The sequence below is a fragment of the Aythya ferina genome (assembly GCF_964211825.1).
Source record: "Aythya ferina genome assembly, chromosome: Z".
In the NCBI taxonomy this organism is placed as follows: Eukaryota; Metazoa; Chordata; class Aves; order Anseriformes; family Anatidae; genus Aythya; species Aythya ferina.
This window is the reverse complement of record NC_140299.1, coordinates 77,612,675-77,634,306: the sequence shown is the minus strand read 5'-3', so window position 1 is coordinate 77,634,306 and position 21,632 is coordinate 77,612,675. Positions and strand designations below refer to the sequence as shown.

General features: G+C 39.3%; 1 protein-coding gene across 11 annotated transcripts in view; it reads left to right on the top strand.

Annotated features, from left to right (window-relative positions):
- Positions 1 to 21,632, top strand: part of SSBP2 (single stranded DNA binding protein 2) — a 188,625-nt gene that overhangs the window by 102,617 nt on the left and 64,376 nt on the right. For 7 of the 11 annotated variants that reach the window (XR_014687464.1, XM_084505176.1, XM_084505174.1 and 4 more), the window contains exon 5: positions 16,547 to 16,636. The exons of the other annotated variants lie outside the window; for them this stretch is intronic. Coding sequence is in view for 6 of the 7 variants with exons in the window: in XM_084505176.1 (XP_084361302.1) it covers positions 16,547 to 16,636 (90 nt within the window). In the remaining variant the exon portion in view is untranslated. The remainder of the gene's footprint in view (positions 1 to 16,546; positions 16,637 to 21,632) is intronic. 11 annotated transcript variants of the gene reach the window in all.

Genomic DNA, 21,632 nt, shown 5'->3' with positions numbered 1-21,632 from the left:
GCAAAGGAATTTAATCAATACAGATTAAATGACACATTTTTGTTGTTTTAAACATGGTGTGGAGACTCGTGTGATTTCTCTTTAAAAAATAAGATCCTGTAATTAAATCTTTAGACTCAACAGGCACTGTGTCATGTTGGCTTATTGCCGTGTCTTAATTTCCTTGGAAGACTAAAAGCCAAGTGTCTCAGCTACTGGTGAAATGTTAAGATCCCAGCATGAGACACACTCTAAAATGTCTTAGGGTGATTATGAAATGGCCCTATTTTATAACATAAGTACAATAAAAGAATGCATGTATTGTAACACCATGAAAAGGATGTGGAAAATTAAAACGATGTAAGCTAGACTCTTAATTATTTTGTTTTCTAGATTTTAGGTGCTGTTTGAAATTAAAACAAACTAAATGACATGTAAAGTAATTCTGAATCACTGTTTAGATACAGAAGTCATAAAATAACTAGGAGAAGCTATATCAAGAAGTTGACGTCTCTTTATTAATTTTCTTTTTTTCTTCTTGAGTGCTGCTGCTATGTATGTCCCAGACAGTGTACCACTGGAGACACTTTTATTCCCCATTCTTTTTTCCAGTAAGAGTTAAATTAAAATTTTTGATTTTTTTTTTTTTACTATCATTAAATCTCAGAAACTAAACTAAATCAGAAGACATAAAAGATTGTAGTGGATCAAGAAGTGGAGAAGAACTTGAAGAATGCAGGGAAACGTACAATTTATTGAAGAGAAAAGACAAAGAAATGAGAACTGAATAAGCAAAAGCAGAAAAAGTAGATTTTGCAAGTGGTGTCTTGAAAATCGTGAAGGGGAAAACAAGGAAAGGAAAAGGTGTAGTTGTACTATTGATCCTACCCAAGAGATCATGTTACATGACATGACATGCAATATGGCATGGGGCCCTTATCCTGGAAGCATGTCACCTTCACAAATGGTTGTCCTGAAGCAGTCAAAAAAACCACCTGTGAATAGCTACATGCTGACATATTTTGTGTGTCTGTGGTCAAACTGTAAAGGAAAGTCTATTCCACTGCAGAGGTTTAAGGACTGATCCTGTAAGAATTTAAACACATGGGAGACTTTATTGCATTTTATTCACCTCAGAAGGAATTTGCTTACAATTTTGCAGACACACACCTTAAATTGTTTAATCTGATTTTAAAAACTTGAATACAAATGCAGTAAGAATGAGTTAAAGTAACTGTGGTCCAAAATATGTTGCACGGTTTAACTATATGGAATACTTGATGATTTTGAGGTAAGCGTTAATATAATCTCTTTAACCTCAACAAATATTTACATTCTGCTCAATGAAAAAGTTAGTTGCATTTTTTAAAGCTGAATAATAACGAATGTTAAGGACACAACAGGGATGATCACTGGGCCTCCATAAATTTGGCACTTCGGGTATTTTATTTGTCAGACTTCTGGTATTTCCCCAACTGAGAAATCCCTCAGCTTAAAGAACATCTGACGTGTACAAAATAAACCGAACAATAAAAGCTCAGATGTGCATTTCTGTTAAGCAGGCCTAAAGTCAAAGTAATAAAACAAGTGAATAGGGTAACTCGTAAGCAATCGCATGGAAAACACTCCTTACAAGGAGCTGGTTCATAGCTAGGAATATTCTCCCAGAGGAAGTGATGTGAGCATCATTGCTGTGGAGTCACTCGCCAGCAGAGCAGGCAACGCACTCAGGAGCACATTATGAGGCAGTGTAATGGTGTTGCATTAGAGCAGCTGACCCGGTATTCCTTCCCCATCCAGAAGCTGTACGTAGTTTTAATCATACAGCAGGCTGTGCTCCTGGTTACTTGCATATCGTCGTTCTTTATATTAATGTGCTTCTCCTTTATTCAGGAAGTGTCTAATGGCATTTGGGGGAGGGGAAACTCATTAGCTTCCTTCCTGAGCAATATAATTTTTATTTCCTGTTGTAACAGTGGCCTCAGCCAAAACCAACAATGTAAAAGTAGGGGGGAAGGGTTGCCTGTGCAAAGCATTTTCCTGTCTGAAGCGATGTTGGTTACAGGAAAATTTTGAGACAAACAAGCAGTTTTACTGTGTCCTTCTAGCACAATGCTCTGAGGGAACTTTATGCCCCTCATCACAATTTTTCCCCCCCTTTAATTAGGAGGACTGGGGGTGAATCGGAACTGTACTGAGCAGTCCGTTTGCCTTTTCCTTCCTCTCCAATACCGTCCGAGAAGGCTTCGCCACCATCCACTCCCCTGGGCTGGCCTCCGGAGGCAGCCATCACGCACGAGCCTCCATCCAGCCTCCGGCTGCAGCACCTCAGCTCCAGCAGCTCCACTGCCTCGTGCCCCTATCTGAGTCCATCCACTGCGGCCACGGGCGACAAGGCCCCGAGTGATGGGCAGGACCCTGGGGTCAGGGCTTCAGACAGGCCCCCAGCCGGCACACATTCTCTTCAGGGTGTGCTGAGGCACAAGGTGAATCTGGAAATGTGGAGCAGCCTACCCCATGTGGCTTGTAACTTTGTCTCGGCACTATGTCATGGCAAAAACACTTTCTATTTCAGATTATAAAGCCCTTCTTTTCCTGAAAATAACCTGTATGCTTGGAGTGTGTGACGAATATTGCAAGAAACAGGCAGCGGTAGTGTTGAGGATGGCTGAGGATGAGAGGTTTTTAAAAATGGTTACACTGAGTCAAGTAATAAAATGCAAACTGTTTTTTTTATGGTGCCTTATCAAGTGAATGTATATCATTGTCATGCTAAAATTGCGCTCTGTTCTGTGCGAAAAGGAGGATTTTAAAAAATAATTGGAAGGCTGTATAGGTTCATTGCTGTGGCTGATAAAAATTGTGGCAATGTTACCTCAGCCTAAGAAGTGAACCATTTTGTCCAAGGCTCATCTTTTATATATTTAAACCCAGATTTTTGTCACCTCTTCACCCAATTACTACTATATTTGAGCTTCTTTTCACTCTGGAAATTTCAAGTTTTGTGGTTTTGTTGTCTGTCTATAGCTAGGCATTCACTAACTTGAAACTGTTGTGTTAAATGTGAATTTTGCAATGTAAAGTTAATTAGGCAGTAGTGTGCAGTGTGCCACAAGCACAGGTCAGTACACGACTAACACCAAGCTGGGGCCACAAAGAGAAAAGAATGAAACTTCTGGTTGTCTTTCTGCTATACAAACCTGGCACTTTTCCTCTTGAATTTTGAGGTTGGTGATGGTGAGATTTTAATTAGGTGGCAGAACCAATATACCGGAGTAGGAATTACATATTCCTGACACTTGAAGCTTCACTATCTCGTATCTTAAAATTGCTTGATTATCGATTCTTTTCTTTGTCCAGCTCAACTGTTCTGACACTTTTTGTTGCCCATTCATATTTATGATGTCATCCTTATTCATAGAGTGCTGATATGAAACTGCCAATAGCACAATGGAAATAAGAATGCTAGTAATAAGACAATATTTGTACTTACAAGCTGTGCTGCATTTTCCTCCTGTTCTATTCAGTATGGGCAGTTTTGATAGTGAAGGCGATGTTCTTTTTTTTTTTTTTTTTTTTTTTAAAAAAAAAAGTAGTGAATTGTGTAGTTACGAATTAAGGAAAACAGCCTTTATTGCTTGTAATTTTGGTTAGCAAAATATGAGTAAGAATAGAAATCACGGAGCATGAGAAAACAGACTCTGAAAAGTCACTAGAGTCTTACTGCAGACCCAGCTGCTCGCAGCACGAGTTCCCGAACTAACTTCATGGAAGAATCATACATTGGTGCCTTGTGTCACTGGGGAGACCTCTTCAAGAGGACAACTAAGCATGGTAGTTTTTCATTTTTCATGAGCTAAGGGGAATGAAGGACTTCTGGCATGCAGGGTGGCAGATTTATCTTTGCTAAAATAGTTTGTGAAAGAACTGACAAAAAGAAATCCCAGAAATCTTTGTCTTTTACCTTCCGTCCCCTCTTGCTGCGTAAATATGGATATATTAAACAGTTAAATTAAGTTCTTCTGTGGGACTTTATTATCCCTTGTTACCTGACACGGCTCTGTTTCATCAGCTTTGGTACCAGACATGAATATCCCCCCGTGGGAGCCGAGTGGTGCCAGGGGAGACCCCTGCCCGCAGAGGTTTGTGAGCAAAGAGCCCATCTCCCTGGGCAGCAGGAAGCCTGGAGCTGTCTCCAGGGATTTGAAGGTTTAGGGCTGGGAGCAAAGAAGTGATAGGATAAATGAGCTTTAAAGTTCTGTGTCTTGGCTGTGGCTCAGAGGAATTCCCAATAAAAGTTGCATTTCCCTCGTTCTGTTAACAAAATACCGCTCGGATGTAAACCTGATATCTAGCCACTCAGCTGCTGTCTTCTACAAGTGGGTCTTATTTTGTTGAGCTTCCCCAGTTTAAGATTCAAAGAAGAATGTCAGCTCTCCAGTACTTTATTGATGTGAATCTTATCAGCATTATATAGCGAGAGCTGTATAATTTCCCATCAAAAGCCTGTATCACCACTGCCAGCTTCCCCAGCATAATACAGGCTATTTACCTGATAGTAGGGGGCACAGCGAGAGTGCTGGTTTGCTTTAGCAATTTGCAGCTTGTATTATGTCCCTGTAGCACAGCACTTTGGGACCAGCCAGCTCTCTATAATTAACCAACCCGGCTGGTAAATTGTTAGGTTTGCTATATCAGAATGAGGAAAAATGGTGTAGGAGGATATGCTGTAGTCAGGAGGATGGGAGGGAAAATAGTGCCTCTGAGTGTCATCGTTCGGGTGGCTTAGGATGGGGAGCAGGCTTCAGTTTCGTGTGGTGTTTTTGTTATTGTTGTTGAGGAGAGGGGCAGGCAGGGTGCCTGCATTTTAGGGTGAGGTACGTGGCTGCCCCAGAAGAGGCCTGGTCCTGCAGCAGTGAGCCCTCAGCTGGGGAGGAAGGCCCACAGGTGGGCCGTGTGTGATGGACGCTGTCACTGTTGTCACTGTGGACACTGCATGGCTCTTTTGACGGTGTCGTGGAATGGGAGGTCAGGGCAGCACATGGGCGACCAGCTGCTCTCCTCCACTTTAGACCATTTTCTTCAAGGAGCAGAGAACTGGACCTGTCTGTACTATCCTTCCTTCAGGCTTCTCTCTGTTGGGTGAGAGGAGGAAGCCAGCATCTCATACGGAATGAAAGACGGACTATTCCAACCAGTAATCACATTTATCACTAGACGTTCAGATTAGCCAAGCTGCTGTCCTGAAGCAGAGCTGACCGTGACAGTTCGGTTTGTATCCACACCCTTCCTTAGGGAGCTCAGGAGGAACTCACTCATTTTTGTTTTGGATCATTGTGGTGGTGTGGGGAAAGGGCCACACCAATGCTCGTGTGGATGTCACTTAAAAATATTAATAAACCAAGCAATAACAAACCAAACACCACTTCCACCCCATGAAAAAGGGTGGAGACGCCACCCTGGAGGTCTTTAAGAGAGATGTGGGGGTGGCAGTTAGGGACAAGGTTTAGTGGTGGATTTCTAATGTTAGGTGATGGTTGGACTTGATGATTTTATGGGTCTTTTCCAATCTAAATGATTGCAGTCTGAATGATTCTGTGATTCTAAGAGTCTACATAAAGAGTAATCTATATGATGATCTAAAAATCTGCATAAAATTAAGTTTTTTTAAAAGCACATTTCAGAGCTTTAGTAGCTAGTAACCTTAAAAGACTCCAGTGCTTGTTGTCCCAGCTATGGATTTTCAGTCACCATAGGGTGTAAAATAATTGGTTCCCCGAGGAGAAGTAACCTGGTTGAACCCCTTGGGCTTCAGAGGCTCCGCAGTGTGGCCAGGGCACCCGGCATGCTCACGTGCGGCTGAAGGCAGGGCTGCAGCCCCTTATTCCTGGCTCGGGTTTGCTGGGATCTGACAGCTCGTTTTCTCACGTTAGCACCACACTCATTTCCCAAAGAGAGGAGAGGTTTTGGTCCTGCTTATTTTTAGCAACTCGTTTGTGTTTAACTTTAAGAACAGTGTAATTTTGCTTGGCTTTTTTGGTAGGGCAGTAGAAGAATGACCGGGATGCAAACCACTGGGGGGATGAACCTGCTGAGAATACAAATTGCTTGTGATGCCGAGCCATTTTTACATTGTGCATGTAGTGGGATGAGGCATTTTGGAGGACAGTAGATAAAAATGGATTGACGATGTTATTTTTCTTTGCTAATTTGAGTTCCAAATGCTACTTAGTGGGTTTCAATTTCAGAAGGGATTTTTTTTTTCAGTCTTGTTTGTTTGTTTGTTTGTTGGTTGGTTTTTAATATCCTAAATATAAAAATGTCTCAGACATGCATCAGACTTGTTCCAGATGGAAAGTGTTTGAGTTGCAGACCAAATATTTCAGATACTAAAGCTTTCATTCAGAAGAACATCTACAGCCTTGCAGAGCCACTGAAGAGTGAGCCCCCTCTCCCTCTGTTGTCCTTTGAACACAGGTCTGATACTTTTTTCTCGAATTGTGGTACTCCATGGGGTAGGTAGCATGTTGGACTCCTGTGACTATTAAACTGTTACTTGAGATAATTATTTAAGCAAGCAACTTGCAGCATAAAAATGTTAAATCTTCATAGGCACAGTACTTAATTCTGCTTTAACATTCAGGCGTGTTAAAACTCAGTGCTCAAAAAGTTACATTTATCCAAAGATAGACTTTCACACAACATGATATAAATCAGATATTTTATAGGCGATCTTTGAATAAGTTGTAACTTTTTCATATTTTTCTTCAGATTCACAAGGCTTTTTTCAGACTTGCGTACTGAAAATTAACCATTCTATCTGTGCTTGAAAACCCAAGTTACAGACAGGTGTCTCAGAAATCTTACCTAGTGGACTCTTTTAAATGTTGTACCCCATACGTTGCATGCCAGTTACACAAAAATGCTTGAATACATAGAGCATTTTCAGAAAGGTGAACTTCAGTCTCAGTAGGGCTGCTCTCCCTGCACGTCCTCATTAGTTGCTAGTAAAAGATCCACTCCTCCAGAGGATGACTCAGAGCAGCTTTCTTGTTGTGCTGGTTGCAGAGGGTGCCTCGCTGGGCTAGTTAGCCTTGCATGGCAGGGAAATATTTGTAACATCCTTAATCAGTGTTACATTTAAATTGAGATATTCCAACATATATCTTTAATTTTCAAATCCCTTTTATTGTCCTGAAAATGTTGGCCTCGCGCGGACATTTCTGCTTTTGAAATTAACTTCAGGAAGTTTATAGAACTATCTTACCCAAGAAAAACAGCAAAATCTCTGTAAAACAGAAATCATATTGCATGGTTTTTGTTTGTTTTTTTAATTCCAGACTCACAGTGTCATAAAATTACTGTGCTTGTCATGGAATTAAAGCATTTATTTTTCAGCATCGAAGAAATACCAGTGATTCACAAAGTCACAAAATTCAGGCTAGAGACTGAAGAAAAAGCATGTACTGTGTTACATACCACTAACTCTATCAACAGTGGAGCTGATGTTCAAAAAACACCCAAGTGGCTTCTTTAGTATGTTCAGTCTGTGAAATTTTTCTGTCAAAATATCTGTAGAGTTCATGCACTTTCATATTTTAGAACAAAGTAATAACGTTTACAACATGGTCTTGAAAAAGACAGTAAGCTGTTGAAAAAGACTATCTGTGGGTAGTACTTTAGTAATGGTTGTTGAAGAGTGGTTTCATGGCATGAAAGCCCAGACGAGAACACCTGAATATACTATTTCTAGAGCAAAGTAGTGCTCAAGAAATGACATAAACAGTAGTTTCTTCATGATGTAAACTCTGCAGTTCATCTTCTTCTGAAGTAGCAGCTTGTTTTCCCTCTTCATGCTTTCCTTTGCGCTTAGCTATGTATAGAGGCAAAAGTCCAGTTCGGATAGACAGGGAATTATTGAATTTGTTGTTTTTCTGCTGAAGTTGGCACTTACTTCCAGGACTGCTGAATCACTTGCAGGTGACCTAAGAATAACCCCAGACCTGTCTACTTTGCATTGCATATTCAAAAGCCAGTCTTTAAACGTACTTTAACACATAGTAGCTCATAGCATGCTTGTTCGTTTGCGTTTCATTACTTGCAGAAAAGAGACAGGCAGAGGAACTTTAGTCATTACTAACGATTATATTCTTAAAATGGGAAAGCACTGGTGTGGAGGGCAGTGTCGTGAGGACAGGAATACAAAAGTACGGCAATCCTAAAATCATTGTAAAACTAAATGGATTTAAGAATTGCATTAATTAAGCAATTTAAAGACACTGTGCCAAACATCTTAATTACTAGAGAAAGTTAGGGTGTAAAACAGGCCTGCCACACTAGCTTAACTAGCACAATTGTTCCAACTGTGAATTTTCTGTAGAGCATCAACAGAGAATACAATGGAGCAAGTTTGAAGCAGGAAGTTAAAAATTTAGCAGTGCTAAGCCAACTTTTGCGTAGTATGTCATGGCTTAAGCACAGGTATAGTTAGTTTGGGTATTACTCAAATAGAAGGACTAAGCCTGGTATTTCTGAAAGTTAGCTTTTGGTACCTATTGTTGATGTTGGAGAGGATGCCATTTGACTGGTCAACATCTAAAATTATTTGTAATAATGGCATTGGGAGCTAGCCATGATGAATTGTGTATTCTGAAGACGTGCAGCAACATTTCTCTCCTCTGGGGTCATATCATCATGACCCCAAAACTCACTGAGAAAATACTCAGAAAAGACGATGATGCAGTTTCACATTTCAACAACTTCATACGTGACAGTAACGCTCCGATTGTGTACAGCGGATGGACTCAGTGGAGCCCATGCAGTGCAAAGCAAAGCAGTGGCATGTCCAGAGGTTCACAGCTAAGACAGCAGATGGGAGCAGGCTTGGTCTGCAGGGAGCCTGCAGAAGGGCTGCAAGCATCACCTCTGGAAAGGAGCACTTTCACTGAAAGGCCACTGCATCCCGGCTCCAACTGCAGCAGCAGAGCATCACTTCCTTGTGTGCCTTCAGCCCATCCGTAATGCAGCGGCCTGTGATAGCTGCAATAGTCACGATGCCTTTTATCCAGTGTCACCTCAATAGTGTGGGCTGGTGTTTGGTTCTGTGCCTGGGTAGGCATCTCTTGGGATTAAGCTGAGATACACGCCCTTACTTGAGCAGAAAATTGTCTGAAAATGGTAATTGAAATGTTACTATCATTGTTTTGTATCTTCATAAATAAAGAGGCAAGTATCCAACTTTTAACTTTAGTTCTGTTAACTTTTGAAAAAGGGTAGACAAAAACATGATAGTCCTTAGTCTATTCCAATATTTAAAACACACATTATTATTTAAAAAAAATAAACATTCTGTTGAGACCTACATGTAGGATTGATTTTAGTAACTTCCAGTGAATAATACTGTTATTTTATTATTTTAAAATACCTTTTCTTCATAACCGTAATTTAGAGATTTTTTTTTGCCTGGAAATTGTGTTATATATAACCCAAGAAGATGTAGCTAAGGGGCAGGATTGACATGTTGTCTTTGGACAAGAGTTTGGAACACTTTTTTTCATTGATAGCAAATATTTCTGTAAAAATCCTTTCTGTTAACAGTATACTTCCAAATGAATAGACAATTTTCAGTTCTGTAATAGAATTTCAGTATCTTAGCAAAGGAGAGTGGAAACACCAGATTTGACACTGGTATATTGTAAAACAAACTGTAATCCCACTTAAGATATAGGGAAGCCTTGCTCACAGTGAGGTTTTGTGGGCAGGTAGGGTTACCCTGTGGGGAGAGAAAAATGATCTGTTAGACAGACGGGTGTGCCCCCATCTGAGTGGGTCTACTGAAGTAAACCGAGACAAACACAATACTTTTTTTTTTTTTTCCCCCAAAAAAAGATAATATGTGATTTTTTAGAATTTTGACAACCGTTATTTAACTTGGTTATTAATAGAAATTAATAGAATTATCGCTGTAGTACATTATGTGTTCTTTATCACCATAACTGAGTAAAGTGGAGTGCACAGAAATGCAGTTCCAGAGTCTGAATCAAACTGTAAGGAGCTGCAATTCCAAAAAAAAAAAAAGAGAGGAGTTATGAGGAGTGGCATTATGACCCTTACGGTTACACTTTTTAAGCTACTACTGTCATGTGAATACCTTCCTATCAGAAAACAGAAATTAAGCATTTTAGACAAAAATGTGTCAGTGAAACTACATCCAGAATTATTTCGATCCTGTGGTTCAGATGTTTCAAATGAGTTGCTTCTATCAATCATTTGTCTTTCCAGAAAAAAAAAAAAGTGATTCTTACCATTCGCTAAATTCATGAACTTGAAAAAGTAGTATTAAATACTTATCCTTTATCCTTCAGTTAAAACAAAACTAAACAAAACAAAACATTTTCTAAGTGTTCTCCTAAAGAAGACTACAGATTTGCATCAAAAATACTTGGTAAAATATAATAAAGATAGTAACTTTTAAGTAGGTAATAAGTAGTTCGATTTTTGGTGTATTATTCATATCCATGCTTTCCTGAGACAGCAGCCAGAATGCCCTGCTTGCAAAAAAACATTGGGAAAAGGAGGATATGAGAGAGTGACAAAAATAGAAAGTTGGCTTTTGGATTATTTTGCTGCTCATATTACTCTTTTGATGCATCAGGGGCTGGTCACAGCTAAACATGATGGCCCCAGTGTCTTCTGTTCCTGTGTCTATTTACAGTTCTCTTAATTGGCATCGCTGGATGTGATGACTTAAGCCATACTGATTTGGGAAGACATTTGACTTCCATATGCACTTGCTTGTATGTTCATCTCAGAGCTACCAACTGACTAGCAGAGTCTTATTTACGCTTAGTAGCATTGGGGGTTTTCAGCATGAGCTTCGAGGAGATTTCTACCAAAAATGAAACATCTTCTGCTTTCTCTGCCAGCGGTATGCCTGAAACCTTGTACAAGCAGCAGCCGTTGTTGTGTTCCCTGTGTTGTCCTTCTCGTCAGCCCATGCACAGTCTGGTGGTGTATGTGTGCAGCTTGAGGTCAAGCCGTGAAGCTGGGGGTGCAGAGCTGCTGCCCTGTGCTCGCTGGGGTCCCCTCGCCAAGGATCATCACCACAGCAGCTGGGAAGTCCTGGTCTGCATATGGGGTTCACACTGGTCCATGTGGTCACAGCAGCAACGTGTAAAATAAGTGGCAGGTCATGTTTCGAAGTAGCAGCATTAGTCTTAAAAGAAGTTTGTGTTCGCTGTTTGTGTGTGTATAAGTTACCTCTGTGTTAATATCACACGGGTGGAACAAAACTAACCTGAAATGCTGAACGCTTCTGCTGCTGTTTTGATGGAACTGGTTGTATCAATAATCTCCACAACAGAATATTTGTGTGTTTGTGTCTGGTCGCTGTGTATTTTAGTTGCATATATGCAGGTATGAGAAAATCAGATTAATATCCTTATAATTTATCTAAATTCGTTTAGGTTAGAAAGCTGAGTGGTTTTAAAATAAAACAATAATCATTTTATTTGTAACAGTACCAAAATGGTCCTTAACATCAGGTTAAGTGTCACTTCTATCTACATTTGAGTACTTAATCTTGAGGAGTAAATTACGTCTTTCTCATGTTAAGGTTTACATGAAATGTAAAATGATACTGCTAGTTCTCTGGATTTGTCTGCAATAGATTTCTTATGAAAATATCACTCTTGATGCAAACGCTGAATTCCAGAGAAACCGATTTAAGTGTTATTATTTCTGAAGATCTTGCCAAAATTCCCATGTCCTAACTTCTCTCTGAAGCAGGATCCAGAGAGAGGAAATAAAGCTTTAATATGTCTGGCATTACTTGCAATAGTTCATAGTACATCAGCAGTCTTTTCTGACTCTCATTCAAAATCAGATAGGAAATTTTGAAATAATCAAAGGAAAGCTTTCAGGCTTATCATTAAAGTGATTAGAGTCTCAGCAAATGAATTTGAAAAGTAGCAGTTCCCATGCTCTATTTTCAGCAAATGCTGCTTAGACTCCAGAGTTGTGAGAGGTACTGAGATTCGCCAGTATTTTACCAGATTTTACCTTTTCATAGTGATGATGCTAATTCACTTTCACGTGTGTAACCCGTCCTGCCTTCACTTCTACATGCAATGGAGTGTCACAACCGCTGTGCATGAAGCTGTACAGCAAAAACCCGTGCTCTAGGTAGGCACTGCAGTGCCCCTCCAGAGAACGCCTGCCTTTACCCTAATATTAGGGGTAAGACTGCACATGGAGGGATGTATCAGCAGGTGGTTGTTGCTCAACCCCATGGGGACGGCAGAGCATCCTCAGTCACATTTCATTCACCTGTGCTATGTGACAGGAGGTGCGGTGGAGGGTGGGACAGCACCATTGTGCCTGGGTGCACAAATGGATGAACGAAACGTCTTTAAAAGTGAAAATGGCCTCGTTAATTGTTTTAGGCTTCTTCTTTATATTAGTGAATGAGCCAGATTTGGATTTTAATGGATAAAGTCTTTTCTTTGTGAAATACTTTGATCAAAAACAGAATTTTTTTGTGAGCTTCTGCCACAAACCCCTTCTGGTAGCCTCAGCAGATGACCTCTGCATGACAAATTGCTCTCTGAGTTTTTATATGTAATAACTGACATCTTTTAATTTTATTTATTTATTTTTGTGATTTCTTTGTTGGTAAACACAATCCTAAACCATTACAAGCTACTTATCAGACACTAGTTTTAACTTTCTTAATGTAATAATCTAGCCTTGCGTTCTCCAGGGTTGTAGGAATAACACAGTGAATGTCCACAATAATTTTCATTCAAGTATTTTAATTATTTTAATTAATAATTCTAAAGAGATGCCATAAATTCAGTATATTGGATGCAAAAGAGAATAAACTATTCTATTTTTAAGGAGGTGAACTATCATAGAAAAATATTAGACCATTTAAATTTTCCTATTTCATCTTTTTATGAAACGTGGAGAAAGCAAATTGCAAATATTTACAATGTCAAACTAATGGAAGTATAAATGATGAGCAACTTGTAATGCATGCAAAAGGAAGCCATGGTTTGCTGTGGGACTGTGGAAGAAGAACTGAATAATTCATTAGGATAGAATAAATAAGAATATCTCAGTGCAGCTGTTGCAGGTTTGTTTATTGATTTACCTGGCATAAGGTCCTAAAATGTTCATCACATAGTGTAAGCTAGAAAATGTAATATAGCTAAAGCAGTGAACATGCTTTATTTCTGGTTTTGGGACTTAATTGTGCATCAGGGAAAAAAATCCCAAAGAGACAATGTGAAAACAAAAACAAACCCCAGTATTATGTAACGAAAAATAGAAATTTTAATCTCTCTAATACCAAAGACAGGACTACTATGGACCACTTATAACTGTTAAATTCTTACAAATAATAAACAGCACTGTAAATGTCAGTAAAACTGCCCTAGTGTTATGACCACTCAAACATTGCCTCATTTTGTCCTCCCTTCTACTAAGAAATATATTGAAGAGATGGTTTTACACAGGTGTCTGTAAACTACACAGGATAATCAAGTCTCAGATAGTTCAGGCCAGTTAAGACCAATGCTTCGAGTACCTCCCTGAAACATCATGGTCCACAACCAAAAACTGGCCAATATTAGTAAAGTAAATTAAATTAATCGTTAGCAACTAGCATGAAACAAAGAGCTGGCTCTCTTCTGCTTTAGACCTTTTTCTCCAGGAACCATTAGAACTGAGATTAATTAAGTAAATCACTCTGGATCGCTTTTGTTATTGCCTCCACACAACCTTGTTTTTCTTGTCCCTCCATCATCACAAATAATTGCCTTTTGCCAGCCTCTGTTACATCACGGCGTGCTAGCACTGTTCAGATCCTCTGGCCACTCAGTGAGCAGCTCTCCAGAATGGGCCTTCAGAGGCTGCAGAAGATCTCCAGACTCGTTCCTGTGCTTCATCAGGCTCTTTTCTACTTCTCTTCATTAGAAAAGTTGTACGAAAATCGCTCCTCCTAAAAAAAGTGTTAATTTGGGACTTATCCACAGGAATCAGCAGCATCTCAGGATGTAGTATCTTCATTTACATCTGTAAATGTGTGAGGAATACTTAGGTGCATTTCATTGCTACACCTGTAGCTCAGCAGACGAGGAGTTGCTCCATGCCTGTTGTACCACAGCTGGAGAGCTGTGTGCTGCTCCCCCAGCTTCACCAAGGAATGAGTCTGGATTCCTCTGGTCTCATGGCTACCTCACATTAAAAAAAAAGAAATCAAATTATATTAAAAAATAACTACTGAGACAACCTGAAAGATGTTATCTTCAGGCATATTTTAGGTAAAGCCTTGTTAGAAGGTTTAATGGCTGACAAAAACCCTAACGATTACAATGTTAATTGTTTTCTCCCCCTGGTTTTGGAAAATCATTATTTCATTTTTTTGGCTTCTTTAACTATTAAGGAATGCAAGGAGGGATGGTATTATAATCAGGTTCGTCATTATTTGTGCCTTTTTAATGGGCTACTACTACTTCTTAGTGAAAGACTGCAGTGCAGGCTATTTTGGACATTTTAAGATGCTCAGGCTTTTAACATCATTGATTTTCTCCATCAGTGATGCTACTGTTGTCATTCTTCATCTAGAAACGTGGAAGTAAGATCTGCCATACTTCACTCAAACTGTTTCTGCACCTATTGAAGATTTTACTTGACATTGTTACCTCCTGCGTAGGTCAAACAAGTCAATTTTTGATTAGGAAACAGAACAAACCAAAGCAAACCAATGCAAATAGAGCTTTCTCTTCTGTTTTGGGGAGTTGATGCTGTGCATTCAGGCCACCTGCATGCTTTTCCTTCTGTCTGGGATGCCAGAGAGTGCAACAGACCCAAGAGCAGTAGTGGAGGTGCTGCAGGGAGTAGTGTGATTTTCCGTGCACATAAGCAGCACCTTGCTCCAGTCCTACAAACATCAGATGGTGCCCAAAGGAGGGCAATTGCTAGCGGATAGCCTTCTTCAATTGCTGAAGCTTTATCGGCTGGTTTAGTTGGTTTATGGCAGCCTCTGACAAAAAGGTGTGCTCCAAATGTCTTTGCTACCTCCAGCTCACCTGGCCAACTTTCTCCATCAGTCATATATTATTTCAGCACTAGTCCTGCAGACAATGTAAGACCCTCTATCACAGGGTTTTCTGGTCCATCAAACTAGGCTTCAGTCATCTCCAAAGTCTTTGCATTTTACTCATGAGTCCTAGACTTTTGTTTGAGAAGAACATGCAGCTTAGACGCTAGATGTGTTATTGGTAGTTGTTAAAGCATCGATTCCAAAGTGCAGTTTAAGCCATCGAAGTATCTGTGGTAATTAACTGAATATTTCCTTTCTGCTTGGTTTAAAAAGGTCAGCCCGCCTTTGTGCCAGTTTTCAGATCTTTCCAGCATTATTCTTTAATTTCCTAGACAGTGTGCCAAACACCTGGAAATGCAGTCAGTTTCCAGATCTGCATCTTTTGGATATCAAGCACGAGCGTACAGCGGAGTGATAAGTTAATAAACATAAGTCATTCATGTTCTGTAGGGCAGATATCGGCAGGCCATTAGTAGACTGCGAGCGGCTCTCATTGCACTGTGCGCGCATGAGTACTTTCACAAAAGATTGCAAGCCTTTATAGGTGATTCAGACTTATGCCATAACAGAAACGTATTGCAGGAAGGAAGGCTGCTAGAAATTAAAAGTAATTGAGGTTCCAATACATGACAACAATAACAGTTTGGCTTCCCTTTTTTGTGACGATCTCCTGCTTGTAAATTGCCAGAGGCAACATTCTTTACTTGCTTATTCCAACTGAAGGATTTGCAAAGGTAACTAATTTCATCCTCTGCTTCACTTCTTAGAAACGCATTTTTTTCTTTTCCCTTCCAAAAATGTAACCTGAATTCTTCTAATTTGTCATGGTGGTTATTTTGGGGGTTGGTAAAATCATGAACATTTCCAGCAGAATTGTGAACATTCCTTCCTTCTTGTACTGAACAGAATCCTGTTTTGAAGCTTGATATAATTCTGAAAGAGTATTACGGTCTGCTGGAATTATCTTTAAAGTGCTTGGAAATTGCTTATAAATTGCATAGAATAGTTTCTTTATGCTACATATATATCTTTGTACATGCATGAAGATGTTAATACACATAATACAAGACAAAGTGTGCAAGTTACATTTACATTCATATATATGTGGATAAATACAGATTAAATATTTCTTAAAATCTAGTCAAGGCCTATCTAATCAATACATCTATGTATATATCTGTGCAACTCTAGCATCCCTCCACTCAACATAGACCTGCCATATTAACAAATTATTATGCTTGTATAAAAGAAGACTAGGCACTAAACAATTTTACTTTACCTTCAGATGAAGCAATGGCATTATTGCATATCCAGAGACATACTTTCTGCATTTTGGTTACAGCAGATTTTGGGGCTTTTTTTCTTTCTTTCCTTTTTTTTTTTTTTATTTTTATTTTTATTTTTTTGGTTTAATGCCTACCATGCAATGACAAAGGTTTATTTTCCCTTTGTTCTTTTCAGAGTGCTGCAGCAGCTCCCAGTCCAGTGCTAGGAAACATTCCCCCAGGAGATGGCATGCCAGTAGGTCCTGTACCACCGGGTTTTTTTCAGGTATTCAGAACAATTATGATTACAGGATTTTTAGGGTAGAAAACCCTCAGTAATACTGTTTAAAAGTCTGTAGAAAAGGTCCTGTTTATAAAATACGTCTCACTATACGGTGCATTACTTGAGAGTTATTTTTTAATAAAAGTGAATAGGTGGAAAGGAAGGGCTTTCTTTGACTGACAATTGTTCCATTTCTGAAATAGTACAGCACAGCTGATTTCAGAATTTCCAGGATAAGAAATGGTAGTAATGTATGAGTAGAGACTGAAAATGCTTGAATATAATTTTATGACAATTTCTTATGATAAAGTATTATAATTTCAGTGGAACTTAAGAACTTTATTGGTCATGTCTAGCTCAGTGGAGTCAAGCCAAGGATTAGACTGTGCGTTGTCTCTAGTAAGTTTTGTCATAAGTGAATTGAAATAACCATTTAGCACTTTGGACACTAACAGTGTGGAATCTGATGATGGACAAAGTGGCAGCTTGCTGGAAGGCCAACCTAAAAACTGTAATCTGAGGCTGGACCACTCCTGTGAGTGAGCTTGCATCTCCACCTCACCAAAGCTCTGTTGCTTCTCTTCCCTCTGTCAGACTGTGGCTGTGCAGTAGTAGCAACAAACGCAGCTCTCCCACTCTTAAATAACTGAAGAGCAGAGTTTTGCACTTTACTGACTTGATCTCACAATGAGGAGGAAACTCTTCAAATTTCCAGGATTGTGGTGTGGCGAGAAAATCATGATAGGAATCTTCTGTTCCATAAAAAGCAGGTGTTGAGATCCGGGTAGAGACAAGTATCTTTTTGTCTTCCTGGAGATATGTAGTCAAAAGCATATTTCATATAGGGGGGGAAAAAAAGAAGAAGAAAAAAAAAAGAGATAAATGTTTTACTTCACAGCTCTAGATTTACTTCACAGCCCTATATTCTTTTAACCAAATGGTAACTATATAAAATTAGTTAGGGTATCAGCAGTCTTTACTTTGTGTTTTTGGCCTGTTCATGAGTGGCAACACTATTTGTACGGTGTTCCTTTTCCATAGTGACAGGGAAAAAAATGGTGTATGTGATACAGATACCTACCTAAAGAGATATGCCTCTGGCATGAGCATGTTATTCCCTTGATCAACGCAAAAAATGAGGTGTGATTTTTAGTGCATGAATGAGAAGATACGTGTAAGTGAAGTATAAAATATCTTACTGTTGCCAGTGACATAATCCTCAGGAGTTGGCAGAAGTGATTAATTGTTTTATTTCTGCTTTTCCTGTTTTGAGCAGCTGGTTAGGTAGAGTTTTTTAAACATATATATACTTTTTTATTTTCTTATTGTGCAAATATTTCACTTTTTCTTACTTCAGCCACCCACTCCGGTCATAAAGTCAAAATAATTAAATCTTAATGCTTTTTCTTTTTCTTTTTTTTTTTTTTTCTTTTGTTGTCTTTTAGGACACTTAGGAAGGGAAAGGGGCACAGATAGGACAATTATATGAAGAAGAGAGGAGAGAATAATAATTTTAACGGTTTTGCAGGAGAAGGGTGTGGGTTTTTGTTTGTTTGTTTCAACCTTTAAACTCATGAAAAGACTTCTATCCATTCTAGGTCTTTAAAGATGTAAAAAGACAAGGTGATAGAAAGTTAAGGTTAACATGAGTAAACTTTTCTTCTCTGTCAGCATCTGAATTTGGTTAAACGTTGTACTAAAGGCCATGTTTTAGTGATGGGACTCAGTAGGTCAGGTCAATGATGGGACTTGATGATTTGAAGGTCTTTTCCAACCTATTTTGGTCTTTTTCAACTTAGATAGGTCTTTTTCAACCTATCTGAGGCCCCACTGACAGCCTTGTCTTTTTCTAAGGCCTGGGTTTGAAAATAAACTGAGGAAAATCCATTTTCAATGTAATAGTTTGTGACATTGAGCAGAGCTGTAGTAACTCAGCAGGACATCTGGAGAACCTTCTGCAAGGCAGGTTCTGAGAGCTGATATGCACAGTCCAGTTTGGGCTCCTCCAGGCTTCACCGTGCACCTCTTGTTGGGTCTGTGCCATCGTGTGCCTCTGTAATATGCAGTACTTGAAACAAGTCCCTTACATGTTAGGGAGGTACTTTCCTTGATTGGATGGCTTAGTTAAGAAAACAAGCATTTTTCAAGAGATTATTAGTTTTCACTGTAGTCATCTGCTTATGAATGTATATAATGAAATTGCATGTTAGTAAGAAAAACAACTATAAGTTCGATGGCAGATACACTGATGTGGTTGGGAGCAATCCCGACAAAGGGAGCTAAGCCAAAATGAAGTCAGTTACATAAGAGTGTGCGGAAACGCTGAGGTGTGTATAAAGCAGATATGTACAGACAGTCCGTGACAAGGTGTTGTGGGGTTGGAGGGTGTGTTGTCGAGGAGCAGCTAGTATCTGGTTGTAATACCTTCCGAGCTGAATCTTACCAATGTCAACTTATATGAGGACAAGAAAATATATTGGCAGACATAGCCGTGTATGTGAAGCTTGAAAAAAATTGAAGAGCACCATCATCTGTTGCTGCAAAAAGCAGGTGAAAAGACAAGCAAGAAAGAGAAAGTAACTGCTCATCCAAACTTACTTCCTTCATAGATGCTTGCATCCTAGTACATCTTTAACCAGAAAATCAGTTTCTGTATGCTCTTCTGCAATTTCATTGATCCTGGCAGATCACAGGAATAAACCAAATTACAGAAAACATGTTAATGTTAAATCTGTCTTTGAATACTGGCAAACTGCAGCCTCTTTTCTATGAACTTCTATGGTCTTCTGTAAAGGAGGAACTGAATTTACACTCAGACCTGCAACTCGCTTCTAGACCATGAAAGTGAACAATTTTGGTTTTCTTATGAGAGTTGGAAGACTATAGAAACAGTGGGAGATTGGTTCTTAACATCAGTATTTAGTTCACTAAGACTGTGCACTACAGAAACATGATAACAATCCAACTTTTTTGCAACCTAAAATTTATCTTGAAGACCATTCTGGGATGACAAAGCTGCCTTTCGTTGCTTCTGTGGAAATGTTTGGTTTGGTTTGGGCTAGGCTAAAGCTGTTGACAGCCAGTGCCTGTAATAATCCAGTATGATGGCATGGCACGTGCTGGCAGATCAAGATGGGAGCGATATGATTCTCAAGGAGAATCAGCTAAAATCACTGTTCTGCTCTTTGTAAAGTGAAGTTTTTGAGTGCATGTAGGCTACTACTGCTGACATTACTCAGCAGTCTCTGTAATTTTATGCCTGGTCATATGAGGTGGAGTTTTGAAGGCAGCAGCTGAATCTGCATTGTACCTCTAGGCTTGCATTTTTATATTTCTGTTCAGGCTAGGATTAGAGCTGAGCACTACAGTGCTGAAAACCTTATGATGATACAGTGGAAGGAAGGTGGTAGAGTTGTGTACAGCTGTTACCATCAATTGTACTTCCTTTTGTTTTAATACAGTGGTTTAAAATGTCAAAAATACATCTGCAAAGTCAACAGGTTTATGTGATTTAGGATGTGTTTCTATTTCACCTACTGGTGTGCATGCATTTAAATGTAACTTTTAATGTCATGGGTATGCATTTTTTTTGTCTGCAGGGCCTCATCTTCCTTCAGCACTTAGAGTAGCTAATACTCTGGAAATAAACTGGGGTTATACAGTAACTGAATTTCTTCCTGCTTCATGAGCAGCAAGACTGAATATGTGGGACTACAGAAGGAATGAGGAAAATAGTGCTGTGGTACAAGATTCTTAAACCCCAAATAGGAGAACCTAAAGAAATTTTGGAGTCAACTTTGTATCAGGCTGAAATAATGGGACTTAGGGTCAAGTGCTATATTCTGTGAGTGGGATGTCTGGAGGGTCAGCACTTCTGATAAGTTGCTTTCGTAAATATGAAGCTTCAGAGAAGGTTAAGGGTTGGGAGTGAGAGTGCTGGACTGGATGTTATGTTAAACTAAGTGTGCGATTCATTTCTCAGGTACCCACATTTTCACTGGGTAACCTAAGATGTGTCATTTCAATTCTTTTTTTTTTTTTTTTTTTTTTTTCACGTGTCTCCACCTATAAAAAGGAATATCATAAGGGAAAATCCTTTTAAAAGATTATGAATTGCTTGGGCAATAGAAATCATAAAGCTGTCTTAGGTTCCAGAAGGATAAGATGACTGTATACGTGTCTGAAATTCTCATCAAACTCCAGTGCAAGTCTCGGAAATAGATAATAAATTTGCCAGAGTTGCTCTCTACACCACCACCTGCGGGGAGCTAAGGTGTGAAGAAAGCAGTTAGCTACTACATTAATAAAATCATTCATGACATTTTCTGTGCCATTTTTAAGCACCAAATTTAGTCTTTAAGTTTCTTCTTGTGGCCATCCACAGATATCAATGCAACCTAGTTTTGTCTTCATCCTTGTTTTTGGAGTCCTGCCTGATACAGAAACAGCAGGATTTCTGGAGGACTGAAATAATATTATAGTAATTATTCACCTTCAGATACAGATACTGGAGAATGCATATAATGTCAGCAAAGTTTTACATGGGTTATCATGTAAGGTGAGGAAATTAATCCACTTGTGATCAAAAAAGATTAGGTCATAGCATTCAGAGATGCTATCACATTTCCAGTTCCTGGTCTGGGGACTACATTTTCCACTATGGTTCTGTGCAGCACAGACGTGTTGTTTTTGGAAGTTGTGTTGGATACAGGCTTAGCACAACCTTTAAAGCATTCAGTGCTAGCCTCGCTCCGCTCCTCCTGAGGACAAAGAGCTATGAAAAAACGCCTGGTTTGTAGTTCTGTATTATGGTATGGTATGCATTAAAAAATAATAGCATGAACATTTAGAAGTGTTGTCATGGAAATTTTGAAGTCCTTCTGTGCCACATGCCTGTGTGCCCATTTGAAGTGTGAGAGCTGCATTCAAGTGCATACCAGTACTCCTCATGCAGTGAAGTGCTGGCCCATTTCCATCTCTCTCTTCATTGATCGTTAAA